The following is a 23,218-nucleotide window of genomic DNA, read 5'->3' as shown; positions in this document are numbered from 1 at the left end:
CTATGCCAAAGGACTGTATCCTTTTTGGTCTGTGGCACCTCTCATCCCATAACAAGGGGTCCAAACCATAACAGTGATTTCCCTTCGTTGTCACAAAAAGAGGGAAAACAAAAAAAAAAAGTAGCCTTTTAAGGAAACCATAATTATTTATCTAATTAAGAAGAGTAGAAAGAAGTGCCGTCCGCAGCAGCTTGGAATACCATGTTTGAGCTAAAGTACTACCATAGCGATGACTGGCTAGCTAGCATGGACAAAAAATGACCTCCTCCCCATAAAAAATTGAATACAATAAAGGAGCTGCTACAGTCGAGCCTTCTCCAAATGTCATTACACCAGTGACAGCTCCCCAGCGGGAATTGATCTTTTGATCAGTTTGGACCATGACTCGTTCGTCTCAGCGATCACCTTTAGAGCATACTCCTGGAATCCAAAATAATAAACACAAGGGATTTAGATGTGCAGCCAGGCAGGCTTTTATCCCTTTTCTTTCTCTCTCCTTTGTGTACATAACATAAAGAAAGGCCATCCTAGCCTTATAAAGCCTCTTCATGCAGGCCAAAGACAATTGAATTGTAAATAAGGCACACAGCAAGAACTAATCCCAGTTTGACAGCCCTACAATCTCCTACTGTTCAAGAACTACTGTGAGCTTAAAACACAAAGATTCCCAAATATCTAATTCTAAGCTTCAAAGGTTTGAACAAATAACTGCAAACGAGAAAGTCCCTTAGAAGCTTAGGCAGCATTGGGAAGTGGAAAAAACATGCACGAAATATGAAAAGCAGAATCTTCCCATGTTCCAAATAGGTGAAATTTTGTCATAATTTCCAGATGATTTTGTATGAAAATTTTTTCCATCTCCCCTTTACTGGATGATTTTGTATGACAATTTTCTCCATCTCCCCTTGAGACAGCTTTGGAAGTGGGAAAATCCTGTATAAAATACGAATGAATCTTCCCATGTTCCAAATGAGTGATATTTTCATGCTTTCTGTATGATTTTGTGTGAAAATTTTCTCCACCTCCACCTAAATAGGTGGAGAAACTGTGGTGGAACTGTTTCATTTCAAACATCCCAAGCTTTTCATGTGAGAGGAGGATTCAACTGTGATATGAAAGTTTTTATTTTCCAACGTGGCCCTAGACTCCAAGGTGCATCAGTCTGCGGTTTGTGAATCCAACAGTATTCTAGTACACACACCAGGTAGATGAATCAGATGACCAAAACATTCCACAGAATGAATACACCTAGGCACTCTTTACATGCAGGCCACATTTCACACTAGAATGCTGAAGGATATAATGCATGCACATCACACTAAAAGCATGCCTCCAAAAGATTAAGCTCATTGACGAGTGCAACAAGAAATGCAGCAACAGATTTTGCAGATGAGTGAACCATGAGCACCAGCATACTTATCAAATAAACCCATGTACACACACTGTGAAGCTTTATATGTGTGCATGCGCCTGCACAGACACACACAGAGCTTGTGGGCATGAGGTGGAATACAATGCAGAGTCAAGCTTGCTCACAAACAAGTAACAATATGCTGGGAAGTCTACAAAACAAAATACTAGGTTAACCCAAACCAGCTAATGCCTGGCAGAGTCGAGCCATCTATGCTGGCTATGTAACCTCAATGTACATATGCATCTGGAAAATGATCTAAATTAGAAGGAATAATTAGACTCAAAGTTGTAACATTTTTTTCTTTTACTTGACCTTTAAAAATTCCATACAGCCTACTTGACCATCTATTGCATGGCTATCTGTAGTTAAAGCCAAAAATGTACTAACATATATGAAATACCATAATTTCCGCAGCAAGAACAAATATTTCATGCATTTCTAGCATACAGTTAAATAAAATTACTATATTATTCTTATTACAATTAAACACACCTTGCTAGCAGCTTTGTTACCAAGACCAAATTTATTTGCTGGTTTTCCATCTGGAATCTTATAATCTCTAAACCAATCTCTTACAGCAGTAAGTGTACCCTGGCACAGTAGACAGTGTTAGAAACAGATATCACGTCCCAAAAAAAACAGGACAGCACAACTCATTTACTTTATTCTCAGCATGTTTCAATTTTTATCAGGATAATCATGAGAGGTGCAAAATATTCTCAAGTTTAATGTATGAAACTATGAACAATTGCCAATTCATCCAAATGTTATGAGCTAAAAACAAGAGGAAAGAGGTACAATATGACGAAAGCTAGTTATAGTAAATAACAATTGCAGCAAGAAACAGCAGTCAAAAGAACAGTCAGCAAACCCCATACAAACAACATACAGAAGAAATAACTAAACATTGCATGAACAGTTATGATGGACAAGATGGGGGATTAACATTAGGGGTGTCAACGGGTCGGGTTTGGTTCGGACCCAGGTGGAGCCAGAACTGGTACCGATTTTTGGGTATGGTATATGGTAAGGTTATACCAGGAGAAAGTGTAGCTACACAACATAGAGTCTTAATTTTAGATCTTAGAATTAGACAATGCCGCAAAAGGGATAGACATAGGATAGATCCTAGAATTAAGTGGTGGGCACTGAAAGGAGCTAAACAAGGAATGTTTGTAGAGCAGGTAGTTAAGGAAGTTGATTGGTGTCTCGAGGAGGATTCAGAATCAATGTGGAATAAGATAGCGGGTGGTATGAGAAAAGTAGCTAAGGAGGTATTGGGTGAGTCTAAAGGCGGTGCACCACTAGGTAAGGATACATCATGGTGGAATGAGGATGTCAAATTAGCTATTAAGGTTAAAAGAGAGTGTTATAGAAATCTAAGTAAGAGTCGTGATAATGAGAATTTGGAGAAGTATATGATAGCAAAGAAGGAAGCTAAAAAAGTTGTTCGAAACGCGAGGGCTAAGGTATATAAGGAGGTTTATGACAAGTTGGATACCAAAGAAGGCGAGAAGGATATTTATAGGCTTGCAAAGATGAGAGATAGGAAATTGAAGGATTTGGGTATGGTTAGATGTATCAAAGATGAAACGCAAAGGGTTTTAGTCAAAGATGAGGAGATTAAGGAGAGATGGAAAGATTATTTTGATAAGCTATTTAATGATAGTCATGCTCAAGATCTTGGAGACTTCTCCATTCCTTTTCATGAGATAAATCGTGACTTCATGCGCAAGATTCAAAAGAAAGAAATTGCAGAGGCTTTGAAGAAAATGAAATCAAGAAGGGCAGTTGGCCCAGATGGTATACCTATCGAGGCTTGGAAATGCTTGGGAGAGAAAGGTTTAGAATGGTTGACAAATCTTTTTAACTTGATTTGGCAAACAAATAAGATGCCTAATGAGTGGAGGAAGAGTACTTTGGTGCCTTTATATAAGAATAAGGGTGATATACAAGATTGCACAAACTATCGTGGTATAAAACTCATGAGTCATACTATGAAACTTTGGGAGAGGGTGATTGAGTCTAGGTTGAGGAAGGTTGTCATGATATCGGAGAATCAATTTGGTTTTATGCCTGGAAGATCAACTATGGAAGCTATACATCTTCTTAGACAACTTATTGAAAGATATAGAGAGAGGAACACAGATTTGCATATGGTTTTTATTGATTTAGAGAAGGCATACGATAGAGTACCTAGGGACGTTCTCTGGTGGACAATGATGAAGAAAGGTGTTTCTCTCAAGTACATTAGTATAATTAAAGATATGTATGAAGGAGTAGTAACCAATGTCCGCACTTGTGGAGGGGTGTCAACCAATTTTCCGATAACGGTTGGGTTACATCAAGGATCTGCTTTAAGCCCTTTCCTATTTGCGATAGTGATGGATGAGCTTACGAGATCAATTCAAGAAAATGTACCGTGGTGTATGTTGTTTGTTGATGATATTGTTTTGATTGATGAGTCTAGAGCTGGGGTTAATGCTAAGTTAGAATTATGGAGACAGACATTGGAAGCTAGAGGTTTTAAGTTGAGTAAGAGTAAGACTGAATATATGGAATGTCGGTTTAGTAAGCAACGATGTAGTGATGGGAGTGTAGTGAAGCTTGGTGAGCAAGATATACCGGTGAATGATTATTTCAAATATTTGGGATCCATCATTCAAAAGTATGGAGAAATTGATGGAGATGTAAATCATAGGATAAAGGTTGGGTGGATGAAATGGAAAAGTGCTACTGGAGTGCTGTGCGATCGTAGAATGCCATTGCGGTTGAAGGGAAAGTTTTATAGGACGACTATTAGACCCGCTTTACTATATGGTACGGAATGTTGGGCTGCCAAGAGACATCATATTCAAAAAATGAGTGTAGCTGAGATGCGGATGCTTAGATGGATGTGTGGAAATACAATAAAAGATAAGATTCATAACGAAGAGATACGTAAGAAGGTAGGTGTTGCACCCATTGAAAATAAGATGCGAGAGAATCGTTTACGGTGGTTTGGACATATTCGGCGAAGGCCTAATGATGCTCCAGTTAGAAGGTTGGAGAAATGGGAAAATATATTAGTTAAAAGAGGTCGGGGTAGGCCTAGGAAGACTTGGATGGAGATGATAGGAAAGGATATGAATGCTTTGAACCTCACCGAGGACATGGCGTTGGATAGAAATGATTGGAGGAAAAGGATTCATGTGGAAGACCCAAAATGAATTTCTTTTTTGGTTCATATCGCTGACCCCAATTGTTTTGGGATGAAGGCGTAGTTGTTGTTGTTGTTGTTGTTGTTGTATTGGGTCCAGACCCGGGTCTAATCGGACCCACTATAAGACAAACCATACCCAAACCCCACAAGAACTACATGAACCAGACACGGGCCATAACTGGTAAAATAATTTATTTATTTTTTACATTGAAAATTTGCGGGTCTTAATCGGAACTCGGGTCGGGCCCGGGTCTGGTATAAAATTTCACAAACTATACCCGGCTCAATGTATTAATCGGACCTTTGGGTCCGGACCCATGTCTTAATCGGGTTTCCTTATTTATCACCATACCCGGACCCTATAGGGTTTGGTATGGGTCGGGTCCGGGTAAACCCGACCAGTTGACACCCTTAATTAACATAATAAACACTGCATGATTGAAAGCATGTTGGATAATGGGTACTAAATGTGCACTGGCAGTTGCAGCTCATAGTCACTGTTTGTCCATACAAATATATTGAAAAACTCAAAAAAAAAAAAACTAAGGCAGTGTTTGAATTATTAATTTCTGTTCATTTCTCTTTATTTTTCTTCCAAACAGAATATAAAAAATAAAAATAAACATGTTTATATAAATAAGGGGAAAGTGTTTCTATGTTTGTGTTTAAACTTTAAACTGTACTAAATTCAACTGAGTTTAGTTCAACAGAGTGCAAGTGTAGAAACTAATATTGGTTGATACAAAACCATTTAGCTTCACCTAAGAGCTGGCCTTTGAGAAGGAAATGCGAAATTCCAGAACTGAAAGAAGAGGGAAGTGGATTTGGTGAAACTCTGAAGTTCACCACTTTACCTAAAAGCATCTAAAGAGTTTTCAAAGTATTTCAATATAAAAACTACCTTTCCTATCTGTTTAGGATGAACATTTTAAGGTGGAAATAAACCAAATAAGCTACCCTTCGCATCTATATAGGAGGAACTTTTTAAGTAAACCAAAAGAATTTGACCAAGTGACCAAGTGGTGAAAACATTAGGCAATTACAATCTGGTCAAAGTATTCTCCATAATCATCACCTTCTTCAATATCGTAAGCATTTTTGGAGAGAGCAAATAAAAAAGACAGATAAACTGTCAGACAAATGTGTTTCAACCAGTTGATGCCCATTAATGGTGCTACTGATACCAACTACAGATAAGTGCCATCAATGGGTGATGCCTGAACAGGCCCTAAGGTTTCTATTTTGTTTGTTTGTTTGGACATGATTTGGTTTGAGAGTTGAAATACCTAATACTATGGTTTGAGCTCAATGATAGCAAGCTATGTTCCATTCCTTATGCTGCAGTTCAAGTTCACAGAATGCTAAAGACAAGGGAAAGAAACAAATTGCACTAAGACATATCAATAAAATTTGCCCATAATTGCAAAGTTAAAGAGATAAATATGGTCACATCATAAAAATTAATTAACATCTGGCCAAACTAATGCGCTTCAGAAAAATCCAACTTTTATTCAACATTATAAGAGTAAAGAGCGAGTAAGGATCATACAGGAAAGTGTTTCTCAACATCAACAACATCGTTCACAAGTGAAGCTTTAGGATCATCTAGTGAGATTGCAACTATTTTCCAGTCCAGCTCTCCCTCATCAATCATGGCTAAAGCTGCCAAAGGCTTGACCTTGAGAATCTCTCCAATCTTGGCTTGTCTTCCTCCAATCTCAACAACATCAACTGCATATGCTACATAACTTCAGAAAAGGAAGGTGGTTGACTCCCACAAGTTTCTAATTAACAGTGTACCATAACCGAAGGGTGATAAGGACTAGTTCAATAACCTGGATCATTATCACCAAAAGCCCCTTCGACCTCTGGGTTCGCAAAGGATGGGTCCTCCCATGTCTGTGGCAGTAAACCATAATTCCAATTGATATTGTACCTGAAATCAGGAGGAAAGAGAAAACACTTAGCAACAAGAGGCAGCTGATAACCCTCGTAGCTAAATCCCCTCATGAAATAAGAGATTTTAGTTGCTAAACCAAGCCATCCTTATGACAGTAAAATCATATTATAATTTTTAACAGCACTAATGAGAATATCTTACGGGTAATATCGAAGTTTTCCTTTTTTTGTATCCTGCTTTATTGGTGTGTAAGGCTCCTCAGTAGCAAGTTCCATTTTTGCACTAGTTTCTTTGGGTATTTCCGCTACAAAATTGAAAATACCATCACCTAACTGCAAAGGGATATCATGCCATGGTGAAACCTGCATGTTTAGAGCCAAGAGATAAATCAATGTCCCAGCATGCTTTACTTACGTAATGTAGTGCAGCAGGAACAACGAATCAATTGTATAAATACGTATTGTTGAGCACAGAACATAAAAACAATACTGTTAGTTGGATGGTTGGAAGACAATATGACAAATCGAGATTTAGAATTTGACTACTTTAAAGATGATATAAAGACGTAAAACAGCCACATCCTTTTGTGTATGCCATCCATCAAATTTTGGAAGTATGGTTCATATGAGATACACATTTAGATAGTCAAAACTTACACTTATCTTAAAGTTTTAACATACACTAAAATTTTGCAGCTAATGATATGGATGTTCAAAATTAATTCAGCACCACACAAGGCTAAGAATCAAAGACAATTTATTTAGCCAATGGAATTCTTAGCAGCTATTCAACATTCACTAAGCCAAGTTACACACTTCCAAGAAGAAACCATTGGGACACTTAATTAGGAGAATCTTGGACAATGAAAATCCTTGCCAAAAGAAAACTCATATGATACTGTTTAAATCCTTTTGAAAATACCTTATTTCATACTCTTAAAATCACCCACGTCAAGAAAGACAGAGTTTTAGAACAAAATTCTTTCCTTTTCACAAGTGTTTCACATACACACGGAAATATGTTTGGTGCTATTGATCATACCACACTATTAGTTTTTTAATATTTTACTGCACTTTTTGTAGATCAGACATACAGACGTGATCTGTATACTTTAGTGGGAAAAGTGTATTAGATCAGGAATTCTTTTATTTTCTTTAAAAATCTAAAAGTCAACAGCCCATATTGTACCAGAAGTTTACCAAAGAAAAAGTCAGGTTTCTTCCTCAAAATAATTTGATCAAACATTTTTTCTAATAAACAAGCAATGATAAACAAACGTACAGAGTCAGATCAAGCATAGAACACCTTCAACTAACACTTTTTGAATGGGACCAATTAGTATAGTATTATTGATACTACCAAATACATTTTCTTATACATATGCCATAACCTATACCACCATTGACATTCTAGTGTGACATTTCAGCAATATTACCGCCATCTTCAGATCTACGATCTTTGTTCATTCTGCAGCCGTTGTTCAGGATTCAATACACAATAAATCATATCTAGATATTAGAGTTTTATTGACTTTCTTCTGAGTTCTGACCCTATTGCCTGAAGAACCAGTTAATCGAGTATGTTGGTTAGAGCATGTTTGTAGTGATAGCCGGGGATAGTGTGAAATAGATTGGTACATTTTCCCTGAGATTTGGTCCACCGATAACTACCTACGTACACCCGATGTCTGAACTTGCTCGTTTACATCCGGGAGAGAGAATAAGAGAAGGACACACCCGAACGGAAGAATTATTGTGTAACTGGAATTAAACTTTTTAAGGTTTCACTGGGCATGAAAAATTCATATGGGTAAAATTTTCCCTTGAAAATTTCTTCATCTTTCTGTTTTCTGTCTTTTACTCTGGGTTCGGTTCGATGCTGAAATGATTCGTTTAAATATCTTAAACCTGAAAAGGGTCAGCACTGATGAAAGATGAAGTTCTGACTAAGTTAAGAAGATCATTCCTGGCCATCTTCTTCCTATTATCAAACACATTATCCTCCATTCTTAAAGTTATTATTAGCAGAACCCCCTCCTGTAAATGGAATTAGTGGATTAAAGAATCTTCTAATTAAATTTCCACTTTTCCATATTTCCTTGTAGTATCATAACCATAGTTGGAAAGCTAAGTACACCTGCAAGTTTTGAATTAATTTTCTCCCATTCCCGAAGTTTTATGGCACGAAGGCAAGAAAACACACAATAAGAATGCTACTTTTGTCGATAGACCCACGAAAAAGGTAAGCAAAATTTCCCATAAACCAAATCGAATGCACTTATTCTCATCTCGTCGGATCCATCAAAACCCACATTGTCCGCTCGTCACAAACCCTTGTACAACCATCTCCATCAAACCATGCATTATAATCCGAATCCGAAGAACACTCGAATTCAGACCCTCCCCGTCATCAGAACATCCACGGGTGCCTTAAAGTCTTCCTCTCTTGCCTTACAAACTCGATCGAACTCTTTCGAGTAGCAATTCCGAGATCAATAAACAGATGGTCATCGTAATGAGAGAGAGAGAGAGAGAGAGATGATGGGAACGGACCTTTTTTCCGGACTTGTCGAGGAAGAAGACGCGGTAGTCGAGGGTGGAAGGCTGGCCTTCCTCCTTGATTTGGACATCGGGACGGTAGATGGCCCTGCAGCAGAGCGACCTCACCCTCCGCCCGTTGAAAGGAAGTAGCCTGGTCTGCTTCTTCAGACCCACCAGCAGCGGCTGGTGGCCGGACTGCAGTGCGTGAAGAGCCACCCCTCCCGTTGCCATCCTCACGGCCGCCATCTCTCCAACCACACCCTACACTCTCTCGTGCGCGCGCCCTCTAATCTCTCTCTCTCTCAGGAGTGTCTTGGAATCCACTGGTTGGGATTCTTTTCACACACACACACTGCCATGTGATGACGACGAGGGACAGAAAAGGTTATGGTGAGGCCCACAACCGTACGATTTGCCAGCAGGTGCCACGATAACCGTCGATCTAAACCCTAGAGATGCCGTTCATCCATGCGATGGACGGTGTCCAACCACCGTGTCCCCGGATTATTTGTGTCCTATAAAACGTATGACTCAAAGCAAAGCACTGAAAGCCCATACGCATAGGTCAAATTTTAATTAAAAAAATGCATCTGGTTTATATTTTTTTGGGGTTTCTTTATATTAAAAAAGAAATGAAGGGAGGACTGTGAGGAGGCAAATGGGTCGCACAAAAAATCCGCCGTCTCTCCATTACCAATATGATATCTAATACCTTCTCTCAGAGCATTGGAACCCAACTTTAAACTTTTCCATCCATAGGAGTCGATCTTACTTGATTGGTTAGCCCAAAGAGATCTCTTGCAAAGGTATTGAGCTGGTTGTACTGGTGATAAGATTCTTGGCAAGAGCAACCATAATGGATTCTTAAAGTGCTTGGATGCCCATACCACCACACTGATTTGGGATGGAATAGAGTGTGCAACAGACCATCCAAGCAGCAGGTGAATCAAGTAGAGATCTTTGAAAATCAGGAGAAGAGGGAGAAGAAGAAGATTGGTTGTTTAAGCCGTTTGTAAGGTTTGTTTCGAGACTTTAGACTTGTGCTGTGTATATCGCACATCAAGTGCTGAGCATGATTTATATTTTTCATCTCTCGGATTCTCTTTTTGGTTTAGCTATGCAGATAAGTTCAACGAGATTATTGGAACGGGCATTTGAAAACGGTTTTTTATAAAAAATCTTTTTGAAACTTGTTTTTATAACTACCCAGGCATATCTACGAACGGACCCATGTTCGCGGATATGCCTAGATGAGCAGATAATGGCCAGTCATCCCCACCAAATTCTTCCCATTTAACAAGGTGGATGTATATCTGTTGGTATGAATCATACATACCAAAGGTAGTTTCCTCATGATAGTTTCCTTCTCTAAACAACAATAGAAAGGAGGGAGAAACACAACATTCAATAGGGAAGATCTTTCATGAGCATCACCCACCCGGCAAGAGATGCCAGCCGACTACTGCAATTTTTTGTGCCACCCACACTCTTAACTGAATAACTTCAATCCTCTGTCTTGACATATGAAAATGAACAAATACTGAATTTTCCTTGCTCAAGATGAGTGAGTGGCTTTGGATTCAGACTATTTAATAGTGGAGAAGAAATTCTCCACTAAATGGTTGCAGTCATAATGAAAAGAAAAACAAAATGTGCATCATTGGCGAATAAAGAATCGTTCCACATGAAGGTATGGATCACTGTGGGTCGAATGGGACACCTTTCATCCTGTCATTGTAGCTTCTATTGAGATGTTCCATCAGGAGAAGATAAATATATGGTGATAGAAGATCACCTTGTCGTAAAAACACAGCTGATCCCAAAGCGGTCGGTAGAGTACCCATTAATTAGCACGATAAAAGACGGAGTCAAAACATGACGAGAGACATCCATGTGGGATGAAATCCCTAGAACCGAAGCGAGTCCTGTAACCAGCCCCAACCGACACAATCATAGGCCTTCTCCAAAGTTTTTTTAATTGGACACTACACTGGCTCTTTGATCGTGGGAGATGATCATTTGAAGAATGTTGCACTTACGTCTGACCATAATCTTGTATAGAAAATTATATAAGCGAGAAGCTCCATCCGATTTGGGAACGAGTATCATGTGCGTACAAATTGATGCTGCATAGCATTTTTTGGTTGGAGAAGTTTTTTATGATTGTACACACTTCAATCCCAATAACGTCCTAAAAGAGCTTCTACCCAACCAACCATCTGGCCTAAGCCCACTGCCGCGGGAGGGTGTTGTGTGTTCTCCCCCGAAGACAAATTCGTGTGTTCGGGGTATACGAAGGAATATCTTGGGACCCGCGATAATTCATATGCCAATGTTACCCATGATGATTTAATAATAAAATAACATATAAAAAAGATAAATAATATATAAAAAAGACAGATATGTGATTGATGGAAATGTCCTCCCGTAAGATAGACATGTGTTTGACGAAAATGTCCTCCCGTAAATAGCTTTGCACATTCCCGTGAATCGAGGTTTCCGCCTTTGTTTTTAGCTTGTGTTATAACACATTGCCGCCTTCTCGTTCCTCCTTGTGTTACAAAACATTTTCGGGTTCGTTCCTACCTCGTGGAAAAAAGCAATGGCGCACAAACATTCCAACAAGTGTCATTAAGGCATCGTGAATACATTTTCATGTCATCATGCTTTTGTTGAAGAACGTATGTCATCGTGAGTGCTATTAAGGCGTTATTTTGTTATTGCATGTGGATGTTGGCTTTTCGATAGTTGAAAAATTAAAGATATGTGTAAGACGTTGGGACCTGTTGACAAGAATGCTTGGTTACACATGCGAGGAAGGGCTTCTACCCCTTTTGATATTGTTCACTCACTCAGTATATGTAATGTAACGCAAATCGTGGTTGTAGTAACATACTATCAATTTGTGAGATATTGTTTTGTTTGTTAATATCGATTTGTAAGCTATTATGTTGAATTGTCGTATCGATTTGTAATATATTATGTGATATGTATATCGATTTGTAAGATATTATGTGTTTTCTAGTATCGATTTGCAAGATATTTATAATATGATTTTAAAATATGTGTGTGCAGAATTTACGTTGTTGCACGCTTGCAGTGGCGATTTGCATATTCAAATCGCTTCACAACGTCGTAGATATAATTAAATTGTTGTCACGTAAATAGCTATCGTCAATACACATAGACGATAAATAGTTTCTTTTATTGCATGGTAAATAACAATTCGATGCATAGTATAAGCAAATAACAAATCGTTGTTGCTTTTATATTGTGATTCATTCAATCGTTTCTTTGACTTGCTTAACTAATCATATTCGTTGTTATATGCATCTTGAATAAATTATAGTAAACGTATGTGCTGGCTAACGCAAATTGATATCTTACTTATGACAGTGGTGAGCTTATCATCTGGTTGCAGTGAAGATGACGTAATTCAATCATTTGAAAGTTATGGAGAAGTGAACATCTATACTAATGACGCACCTGAAGAAGTGAATATGTGCACTAATAATGCACAAGATAAGAAGGGTGCATGCATTGGATTCACTCTTGACTTGAATGTTCCAGCAGAAGCAATGCAATTTGATAATGAGGTAGACGATCATGACAGTACACTTGAATATGTTCTCATAGAAGAAATGCAGTTTAATAATGAGGAAGCTGCATATAAATTTTACAATGATTATACAAATCATTGTCTCATCTAGCCCTCACATATACAAATCGTTTTACATATACTATAGTTGAATCGTTGTCGCATCTAGCTTTCACATATACAAATTGTTGTATATTTACTGTATTTGAATCATTATACCATATAGTATCCTATAGCGATTTACACAATCATGTCTATGTCGAAGACAACGATTTGCCTTTGCTACAAATAACGGTCTAACTTATTGACATGTTTAGTAAAAACAATCTATTATGTAGTCTATCAGCGTGATTTACAAACACATTAATTTACATAGTGTCCTATGTTAAAGGATGGAAAACATAGATCTTTCCATTCTGAAAGTATATATCAACATTTATCAGTATTTATCAGCATTCCTCTTGAAATTGGGGTAATTATTGAATTTTTATTTTACCCTAGAGAGATTTACATAATTTGTATACACTGTCTTACAAAATTTATATACACAATCTACAAAATCTGTTATAAATCTGTGTACATCATATTACTCCTAGGGGGTTTGCGTCATTCGTTGTCTTCTAGGTATTCATGTCGTCTGAGTTTTTTTCTCTCCTGTAATTAGAAACTCCATCAATTTTTTGCATAGTTCTGTGCAGAATCCAAGTATATCATTCTGCAACAAAAAGGTAATGTGAGACCAATATAGAAATTGAGTCCCCAATAATATAGGATAATAGAACATGTTTAAGTGTAAAGCATACAACGTCGAAATCAGGTTCTTATCCATTATATATTGCTTTAATATACTTTATTACAAATACGCCACAATCGACGCCATTATTTTGTGAAGGAGCATCAACTGCTCCGTGAAACCTCCACTCGTCAATGTCGACACCCAAGACGTTTTTTAGGAATTCCACCTGTGGTTAACGTGAAAGCAAATAAATTTTGGGCTACCGTACAAGATACGATACACTTATAGATAGAAACTTACCAAATGCATAATATCATGTTCTATACCAGTATGAAAGTCCAATGAGTTGTAGCACCATAGTTGTTGTTTTCATAAATCAATCATGTATAAGACCCAATGCTCAGACGATCGCCACAATATAAGAATCAATATTTGCAAATCGATGATAAAGTATCTTACAAATCGATATAGAAATTTCTATTAAAAGCTTAGAAATCGATATTAAGAATCAACATATAAATCGATATTAAGAATCAAAATAATATCTTAAATCGATAGTAGAAATTGTGTTTGGACTGTTATGCCTCACAAACCTTGGACAACAGGTTTCTTCACTTACCTTTTCACTTGACTAAAAGTCTCTGCATTGATCATTGTTACCTCAACATTGTAGTCCATCTTGAAATCCAATAGCGTATGGTTGTCGGCGGACGAAACTTTGTTGAATGAAACAGTGATAATAGTAAGGTTAAAACATTAAGCAACAAGAGTAAATCAAAAATGAAAATAAACATATAAGAGAACCGATATACCATGAAATAAGGGCTGACAACACTCTTGTATTGGTTGTTGCATTGCTTTGAATATACATGACGAAATCGTATATAGTCTGTTTGCAACAAATATGCACTTGTTAATATACATACTCATGGCATATGTAAATGTATAAGAGTTAGTGGTTTCATCCGTACAAAATTATTGATAGTTTTCCTTCTGCAAATTCATCTCGTAGCCGATTGATGTTCTCTTGGAGCTCTTTAATGAGTTTTTGAGTACCTTTTTTTGTGGATGTTCCACTGACATTAGCAAAATATTCAATAAATGATTTGTCGCATCATATTGCAATTTCATTCTATAATACACAAAATAAATTGAATATACTACATAAAAAAGACAAACAAATCATCACGAGGTTTATAAAATATACTATTGATTCATCATCGCTAGCCGTGTAGTTGTCGTTGTCTTCTTCCTCAACATTGATACCCCCTTTGCAATGAAGTAGGTTATATCTTCAGCCCCCGAAGATGTTATTTATAAAGGAAATGTCGGTTTGTATGTTCTTTACTCATGAAGCAAAGCAAAGCAACACCCTCCTGAACTTATGTGACGTGTCACTCATTTATAAAGGAAACATCGTTTCACATCCTGCTCGTTTTAAAAAATCATGCACAAAGTATATAATAAACAAATAAATTACATTACGCATAAATTAAATAATGTCATTTCAATTGCAAATTGCTATAGAAAATATAATATCGAGATAAGATCTTCATAATACAAATCATTTCATGGACAAACCATTGGTCATGATGTATTGTAACTAAATACTCATATTTTTTGTAAATGACTGTGGTTGTAAATCATGTTGATTTGTATTTATGAAGTTACCGTGACAACGATATATCTTTGTTTGTCTTTATGAACGATATCGATATGTAATATCGCGATTTACTCATATTGATTTGCAATTGTTACTAAAATATTGTTTTTGTATAATACTTAAATTTGTATCAGGTTGTAAATTGATTTGTATTTATGAAGTTACCTCGATTTGTACTTTACTAAGTCTAAACATCGTATTGATTTGTTTATTGTTTTTCTTTTTTGTCTTTTATGAATCAGTCATTGTGTAAATCGTTTCATAGCCAAATCATTGGTTATGATGTATTGTAACTAAATATTCATATTTTTTTGTAAATGAATGTGGTTGTAAATCAAGTCAATTTAAATTTATAAAGTTACCACGACAACGATATCGATATGATGTCTTTGTGAATGATATCGATATGTAATATCGAGATTTACTAATATCGTTTTGCAATTGTTATTAAAATATTATTTTTGTATAATACTTGAATCGGTATCAAGTTGTAAATCGATTTGTATTTATGAAGTTACCTAAATTTGTACTTTCCTAAGTCTAAACATCATGTTGATTTGTTTATTGTTTTTCTTTTCTGCCTTTTATGAATTAGACAATGTGTAAATCGCGATAAGACATATTCTACTGAAATTCATTTGAATATCAAACTAAGCTAAATCTATATTTTTTAAGTAGGATTCATTTGGGTTAAGTGGATCTAAACAAATTTTGTAGTACACTAAAAAGATTCATTTAGATTATACGTGAATCTAAATCTTGTTTTCTTAAGTAGGATCTATTTGTTTCCAATTGAATTTAGATCCAAACAAATTAATTTTACCTTCATGAGATCCATTTAGGTCTCAAATAGATCCAAAAGCCTTATTTAATTATTGAAATCCAATTGGATCTCTAAATGAGAACACGTCGTTTATTTACATAATGGGATCTAATTGCGTCTTCAAGTAGATTTGATATCTTATTTTCTTAGTAGGATCCAATTTGGTCTCTAAATGAATATAAAATACTTTTTACATTAGAGGAGATCTATTTGGTTCTTAAATGGATACAAATCCCTTATAGGTCCTGTCCAAACCCTGATTTGAGACCAAACTCTTTCCATATCCATTTGGGTCGACCCAAATACTCTGCGGTCTGAAGATCTGCTATAAAGTCATCGAGTAACATGCCAACTTGTGATTTCATATCCAGGTAACATGTATCGATCCAAGCTAGTTGTGAGATATAGATGTTACAATAGATATCATGATTTACGCAATGACGTCTATGTCCGCCACAACGATTTGCCTTTGTTACTAAAATATTGTTATATTATAAAACTTAAATCAATATGGTTGTAAGTCAATTTGTATTTATCAAGTTACCTTGATTTGTACTTTACCAATAAACATCGTGTCGATTTGTTTTTTCTTTCTCTTTTTCTTCTTTTATCAGTCATTGTAATCGCGATATGACAAATCGTTTCTGACTTGTACTTTAAAGTCATCAAATAACATGTCAACTTGTGCTTTCAGATCCAGGTAGCTTGCATTGATCCAAGCTAGTTGTGAGATATAGATGTTGCAACAAATATCAAATTTACGCAATGACGTCTATATGTACCACAATGATTTGCCTTTGTTACTAAAATATTGTTATAGTATAAAACTTAAATCGATGTGGTTGTAAGTCGATTTGTATTTATCAAGTTACCTTGATTTGCAGTTTACCAATAAACAACGTGTCAGTTTATTTTTTCTTTCACTTTTTTGGCTTTTATCAGTCATTGTAATCGCGATATGACAAATCATTTCTGACTTATACTTTAAAGTCATCAAGTAACATGCCAACTTATGCGTTCAGATCCAGGTAGCTTGCATTGATCCAAGCTAGTTATGAGATATAGATGTTGCAACAAATATTGCGATTTACTCCATGACGTCTATGTCTGCCACAATGATTTGCCTTTGTTACAAAAATATTGTTATAGTATAAAACTTAAATCGATGTGGTTGTAAGTCGATTTGCATTTATCAAGTTACCTCGATTTGTACTTTATCAATAAACATCGTGTCGATTTATTTTTTCTTTCTCTTTTTCGCTTTTTATCAGTCATTTACAACCACAAATGTTTCATAGATACATCGTGACCAATAGTTTGACTTAGATATAATACATGACCATCATCATCAAAGTTTACACAGAAGATGCCATCATCATCATTGAAGAAAACATAGATGTTTTCATCCTCGAAGTATATATCAGCATTCCACCTGACATGCCATTTAGAATGGATCTAATGGTCAAGCACATAAGCATTTATCAACATCACGACCAAGGCAATGAAGTTGTACCAAATGTGGCGTATTTGTCATGAAGTATATCGAAGTAGATGAAACAGATCTATCCTCGGTTATCAGCATCACCTCCTGTCTATCATGCACAGGTAGATGAGATAAAGAAGAACAATGAAGAAGAAAAAAGAAAAAAGATGAAAAAAAAGAATGATATAAGAAGAAGAAAAAAGAACGACATAAGAAGAAGAACAAAGAAGAAGAAGAGGTACACGTGCGTAAAACCCTAATATAGATCTTTGTAAAACCCTATTCTATATAAAACCCTACCTGACCCGTTGTCCAAGTCTAAAACCCTAATCTATTTAACCTTGCTTCCTCTTTTCTGCGGCATCGCAATTTCTTATTCTTCTTCTTCTTTTTTCTCCTTCGCCTTCATCTTTTTCTTCCTTGTATTTTTCTTTCTTCTTTGTTCTTCTTTGTTCTTCTGTGTTCCTTCTACATGTGCTTGATAGATGAAGTTTGATGCTGATAATCTGGTTGTTTCATGTCGTGAGGAAAGATTTAGATAATCTTCGATGATGATTATGGTGGTTATCTTCTGTATATACATCGACATATTCATGACACTTACGCCACAACCGTCGTCCCTAAATAGATGCCCGCTGGCATGAACGAAGGGCTTAGTTGTCTATTTGTCATGCGAAGCCTTATATGTGCTCGATCTAAAACAAACGAGGAGACCATGATTATGACATATTTGTCGTGAAGTATATCGAAGTTTACGCAGAATATAACAATGACAAATATGCTACAGTCGTGTGGTTCCATCCTCTCTACTTGTAGAAATATATCGATGATGATGGGATCCTATACATTCTGCAGCTTCACCAGCTTTGCCTCGATGTTTTCTGCACTAGGAAGCTGGATTTCATGCGCACCTGGATTGCATTCAAAGCACATCACTATTTAGACGTGGGGGTGATGCTAATGATGATGTTTGCTTTCTTTGATGATGATGGTCGTGAATTATATCTAAGCCAAACCATTGGTCATGATGTATTGTAACTAAATACTCATATTTTTTGTAAATGAATGTGGTTGTAAATTACGTTGATTTGTAGTTATAAAGTTACCACGACAATGATACGTTTGTGTTTGTTTTTGTGAATGAAATTGATTTGTATTTAAGAAATTACCTCAATTTGTATCGTTGAAGTTACCTAAATTTATACTTTACTAAGTCTAAGCATCGTGGCGATTTCATAAAGACAAAGCTCATAAAAGCAAATCGTGATATGACAAATCGTTTCCGCTTTATGTATGTGGTTGTACAAATCATGATAGATGACTTTCTCTATAAAAACAAATCACGATTTGTTATAGAAAGAATTATATAATTATAGAATGTTACGGTACAACAAAGAATTATAATTGGTTGCAAGCCAATCAGTATCAAACAAATCGCGATAACATGTAGCCTTCATACGTACAAATCATTCCAGCCTTGTATCAATCATTGTGTAATATATGATAGGAAGACAACTCATAAAAGGAAATCATAATTTGTTCGGTTTTTATTTAAGAAGACCGAACATTACAACGATTTGTTCAGTGACACTTGTGGGTTACACTTATTAAAAAAAGAATTATATAATTATAGAATGTCACATTAGAACAAAGAATTATAGAATTACAACAAATATTTATCGGGATACAAAAATTATATAATATTTATTCATTGGCACTTGACGACTCAGATGGACTATGACATACAAATTGTCTCTTTCTTTTTCTTGGTGGACTCTCTTTTCTCGGTGGCCTCTTGGTTCCCTCGATCTTATTAAAACGACTTGTAATCATCTCTACCAGTGTACCATATTATGACTGGCGGTTATAAATCGGACTGGCGGATAATTTCTCTAGTAGTCATCCCATCGAACGACAGAGGCTTTCTTATCTTATGAATTTTAGTCATTGCTAACCTGCACAACACATAAATTTAACTGCATCATTATATGTTACACAATCACCAACATTACAAATTGTCATAATATTTGGCTTCATAAGTAAACATCGTTGTAAGATTTAGCAAACTTAAGTATAAATCGAGGTAACTTCATAAATATACATCGCTACTGCATCAAACATATAAATCGTTGCCGCTTGAAATGTACAAATTGCTACTGATTTAAATGTATAAATCGTTCATGCTTCAAATGTACAAATTATTATAGAAAAAACACACTTCATAAGTACATATCGTTATGACGTTTGGGCTTCATAAGTAAATATCGTTGTATAATTTAGCAAGCTTAAGTACAAATCATGGTAACTTCATAAATCATAAATACACATCATTACTGCTTTAAACGTATAAATCGTTGCTACATCGAACGTACAAATCGCTATTGCATTAAATGTATAAATCATTGTTGCATTCAAATGTACAAATCATTGTAGAAATTTAACCTTCATAAGTACATATCATTGTAATGTTTGGCCTTCATAAGAACAAATCGTGGTAACTATTTTTCGATGCCTAGAAGGTGGATAAGTACAAATTGACTTGTTTCAGTATGAAAATAGGTATTATTTAGCATGAATACTACAACCAGTTGTAAGATTTAGCATTCAGATTTACAAATCGATTTGTTTACATAACGAAACCTTACACGAAACTCACTGAAATGATATGAGTTTTCATAATCTGACAGAAGAGGATAAACAACCAGAAGGTAGATGCAGCCGATGGTGGCAATGGTGCTCCCACTGTGCAGACGACGATAAAGGGTGATCTGACGGTAGCAAGCGATGGCAAAGGTTGCTCCGGTGGTAGCAGACGATGGCAAATGGTGCTCTGGCGAAAGCAGATGACGGGAAATGGTGCATCGTCAAAGGGAGCTCCTGTTATAGCAGATGGTGCGTCGTCAAAAGGTGATTCAGCGAAAGCATAAGAGTTTACTGCTTAGGGCAAAAACAGAACGTCTGGACTTTGAAGAGTTAAGATCATCCTCCCTTTTTTGGATGGAGGACATTTTTGTCCTTTTCGCAAACCGTCTTTTCATGGCAGGAAAGGGTACTTAAGTCTTTATAACCGCACTGGACTCCGACGTGAAGTGATGTCGACACACATGGGGAAAAGAGCCCCACGTGCTTATATATGTGGCGCTCATTCGGACCCCTAAACACGCACCTGCGTCTTTAGGGGGGGAGGGCATATAACCTACTTCGCATTGTCGCCATCCATATCAAAATCCGCACCCTTGATTTCCATCATATGAGTCCGATTGCAGAAGGGACATATTTTCCATCATGGATACCCTTGTATGAGAGACTATTGAATCGTCTAGTTGGAATGTACTCCTTGTTGATGAGACTGGAGAAATATCGTATCACCTCTACGTGCATATCCGATTGGGAGACTCAGGCATTATCATCATCAAGAATGAGTATTGATGTGTTTTGTAAAATATAATAAGAGCATTCACATTCACTCGCACTAGCCAAGATGGACAAGAACACATACACGAACCCGATTTTAACATGGTTCAACCTTATGCTGGTCTACGTCTACGACAATACTCTCTCTCAACTGTTTTCTGAAGAGAAAAGGTTTTTGTTTTAAATAGATATTCAATATAATTATTTAGGAGAGTTATCTCTTCTTAAATAAATACAGTTCTGCCTTCCTGACACCCGGACCCCAACAATATTTTTTTTAAATAGATTTTTTTAAAAACTTGATGAAATACCATTTAAATAATAATTAATTCTCAAATATGAAGAGTTGACCCTCTCATAGGAGTTGACTTTCAAATTTACTCAATACAAGAGAACAACTCAAAAGAATCAACTCACCCCAACTCGGGTTGACTCACAAATCAAAGCGCACACACACATATATAAGAAACTCAAGAGGAGTCGACTCTCATAACAGACCTAGCATCAATAGACAAAAAGGATTTGATCCTCACAATCAGGGGTCAACCCACAAAAAAAATAGAACATCAATTTCATAAGAGGAGTTGACCCTTCTGTCACAAGGGTCGAGACTCAAAATAGATTAAATCATAACTACATTAAAAATGAGTCGACTCCTCCAACATAGGGGTCGACCCTTAGGTGCCTCACACACCAAGCTCACAAACTCATGCCATGTTGACCTACATGCATGAATATTTTATTAAATCTTTCATTTAATTTCTGTTGCTTTATATGAGATGCTTAACATACACTTTTTGTTATGATCTTGTTTTATATCCAAGGAACACCACTCCCATAGCTCATGTGGGCATAGTCGACCTGTCCAAGAGCGTTTATTCAACCATTTTCTTATGTCTTTTAACCTTTTGAAAATATTGAGACACTTGCACTAGAGTTTAGGATACTTCGTCAAAGCGACCCTCTATCCAAAACCCAGAATACGAGAATCCTATCTCATTCTAAAGTCAAAGTAGTGTACTACTAGGCATACCGTAGTAGCTACCAATAAAAAATAACATGCAATACATTCAAATCATTGCAATACATTTCAATACATTCAAATAATTCAAATCATTCACATAAAATATTGTAATACATTCAAATCATTCAAACACGTTACTATACATTTAAATCATAACTCTATATGTATCGAAGGTACATTTTAGCATATAAAAAATGTCATGCAATACACTCAAACATTGCAATACCTTCAAATCATTGCAATACATTTCAATACATTCAAATAATTCAAATCATTCACATCAAATATTACAATATATTCAAATCATTCAAACACGTTACAATACATTCAAATCATAACTCTACACGTATCGAAGATAAATTCTAACAAATAAAAAATGTCATGCAACACATTCAAATATTGCAATACCTTCAAATCATTGCAATATATTTCAATACATTCAAATATTTCAAATCATTTACATCAAATAGAGGTTTGTATTACAAGATTTATTTCACTAGCTCGAGAATTCTTTCTCATCACTTGTTTGACTTTCATATTTTTTTATTCATCCTCTTCTTTTTTGTCCACCCATCCATTTGATATATCATTTAGATCACATTCTTCCATGAATGTTCCATCGACCAATGGAGATATGACATGCATACCATGCGCGACATCATGACCATAAGAGAAGTCATATATATCATCTGATTGATAGTAATCACTCTCTTCAGTTAACTTGTCTTCCTATAACTGATTATACTCGGGGTATAGTTTGGACTTCACCTTGCAAACTGCCCACCATTCATTTCTATCTGACTTCTTTGTACTCGGATATGAAGTATAGTAAACTTGTTGAGCTTGCGAGGCTAATATGAATGATTTATATGTTCTAAACCTTGATTTATGATTCACCTTCACAATGCCTGAGGCTTTGTCGACTCTTGTTGCAGTGGGATCAAACCAATGACACTTGAATAATGTTACCCTATTATTTATGCCTAAGTCAAATTATTTCTTCTATAACATCATAGTAATCATGTTCATTTTCAACGTAGTTGCTATCCTTGACACACACACCACTATTCATCATTGATTTGTTTACACCATAGTCTTTTGTATAGAATTGATAATCATTTATGATGTACCCGTTGTAACATTGCACAACTTTGGTCATACCATTTTGTAATTCACATATTCCTTGATCTTTAACACCACCATGGCGGACCTACAAACATAAACAGTGATTGTGATCACGACCAATTAGGTAACTTATTGTTGTTTACACTAAAATAATTTATGTCATCATTCTTACCAACTATTTCAACCATGCCACAAACTTAGTGGCATAAAATCCGAACTCCAAAAATAAGAACACTTCTATTCTCATACATTAAAATCATGCTCAACATGATCTCCGAACTCCATCAAAGCAGTCC

At 36.0% G+C, this 23,218-nt stretch overlaps 1 protein-coding gene across 1 annotated transcript; it reads right to left on the bottom strand.

Moving 5' to 3' along the window:
• Nucleotides 1–126: 126 nt before the first annotated feature.
• LOC149835404 (soluble inorganic pyrophosphatase 6, chloroplastic-like) lies at nt 127–9,410 on the bottom strand. Its single transcript, XM_090008476.1, has 6 exons — nt 9,069–9,410; nt 6,718–6,878; nt 6,452–6,552; nt 6,166–6,347; nt 1,907–2,005; nt 127–420 (listed from the first exon to the last, which is right to left on the bottom strand). Exons 1-6 carry the CDS (start codon nt 9,300–9,302, stop codon nt 328–330), a joined length of 870 nt encoding a protein of 289 aa, XP_089864602.1. The 5' UTR covers nt 9,303–9,410; the 3' UTR covers nt 127–327.
• Between the last annotated feature and the right edge of the window lie 13,808 nt (nt 9,411–23,218).

Source organism: Nuphar pumila, chromosome 6 (assembly GCF_984573655.1).
Source record: "Nuphar pumila chromosome 6, dmNupPumi1.hap1.1, whole genome shotgun sequence".
NCBI lineage: Eukaryota > Viridiplantae > Streptophyta > Magnoliopsida > Nymphaeales > Nymphaeaceae > Nuphar > Nuphar pumila.
This window is presented reverse-complemented; position numbering and strand designations above follow the sequence as displayed.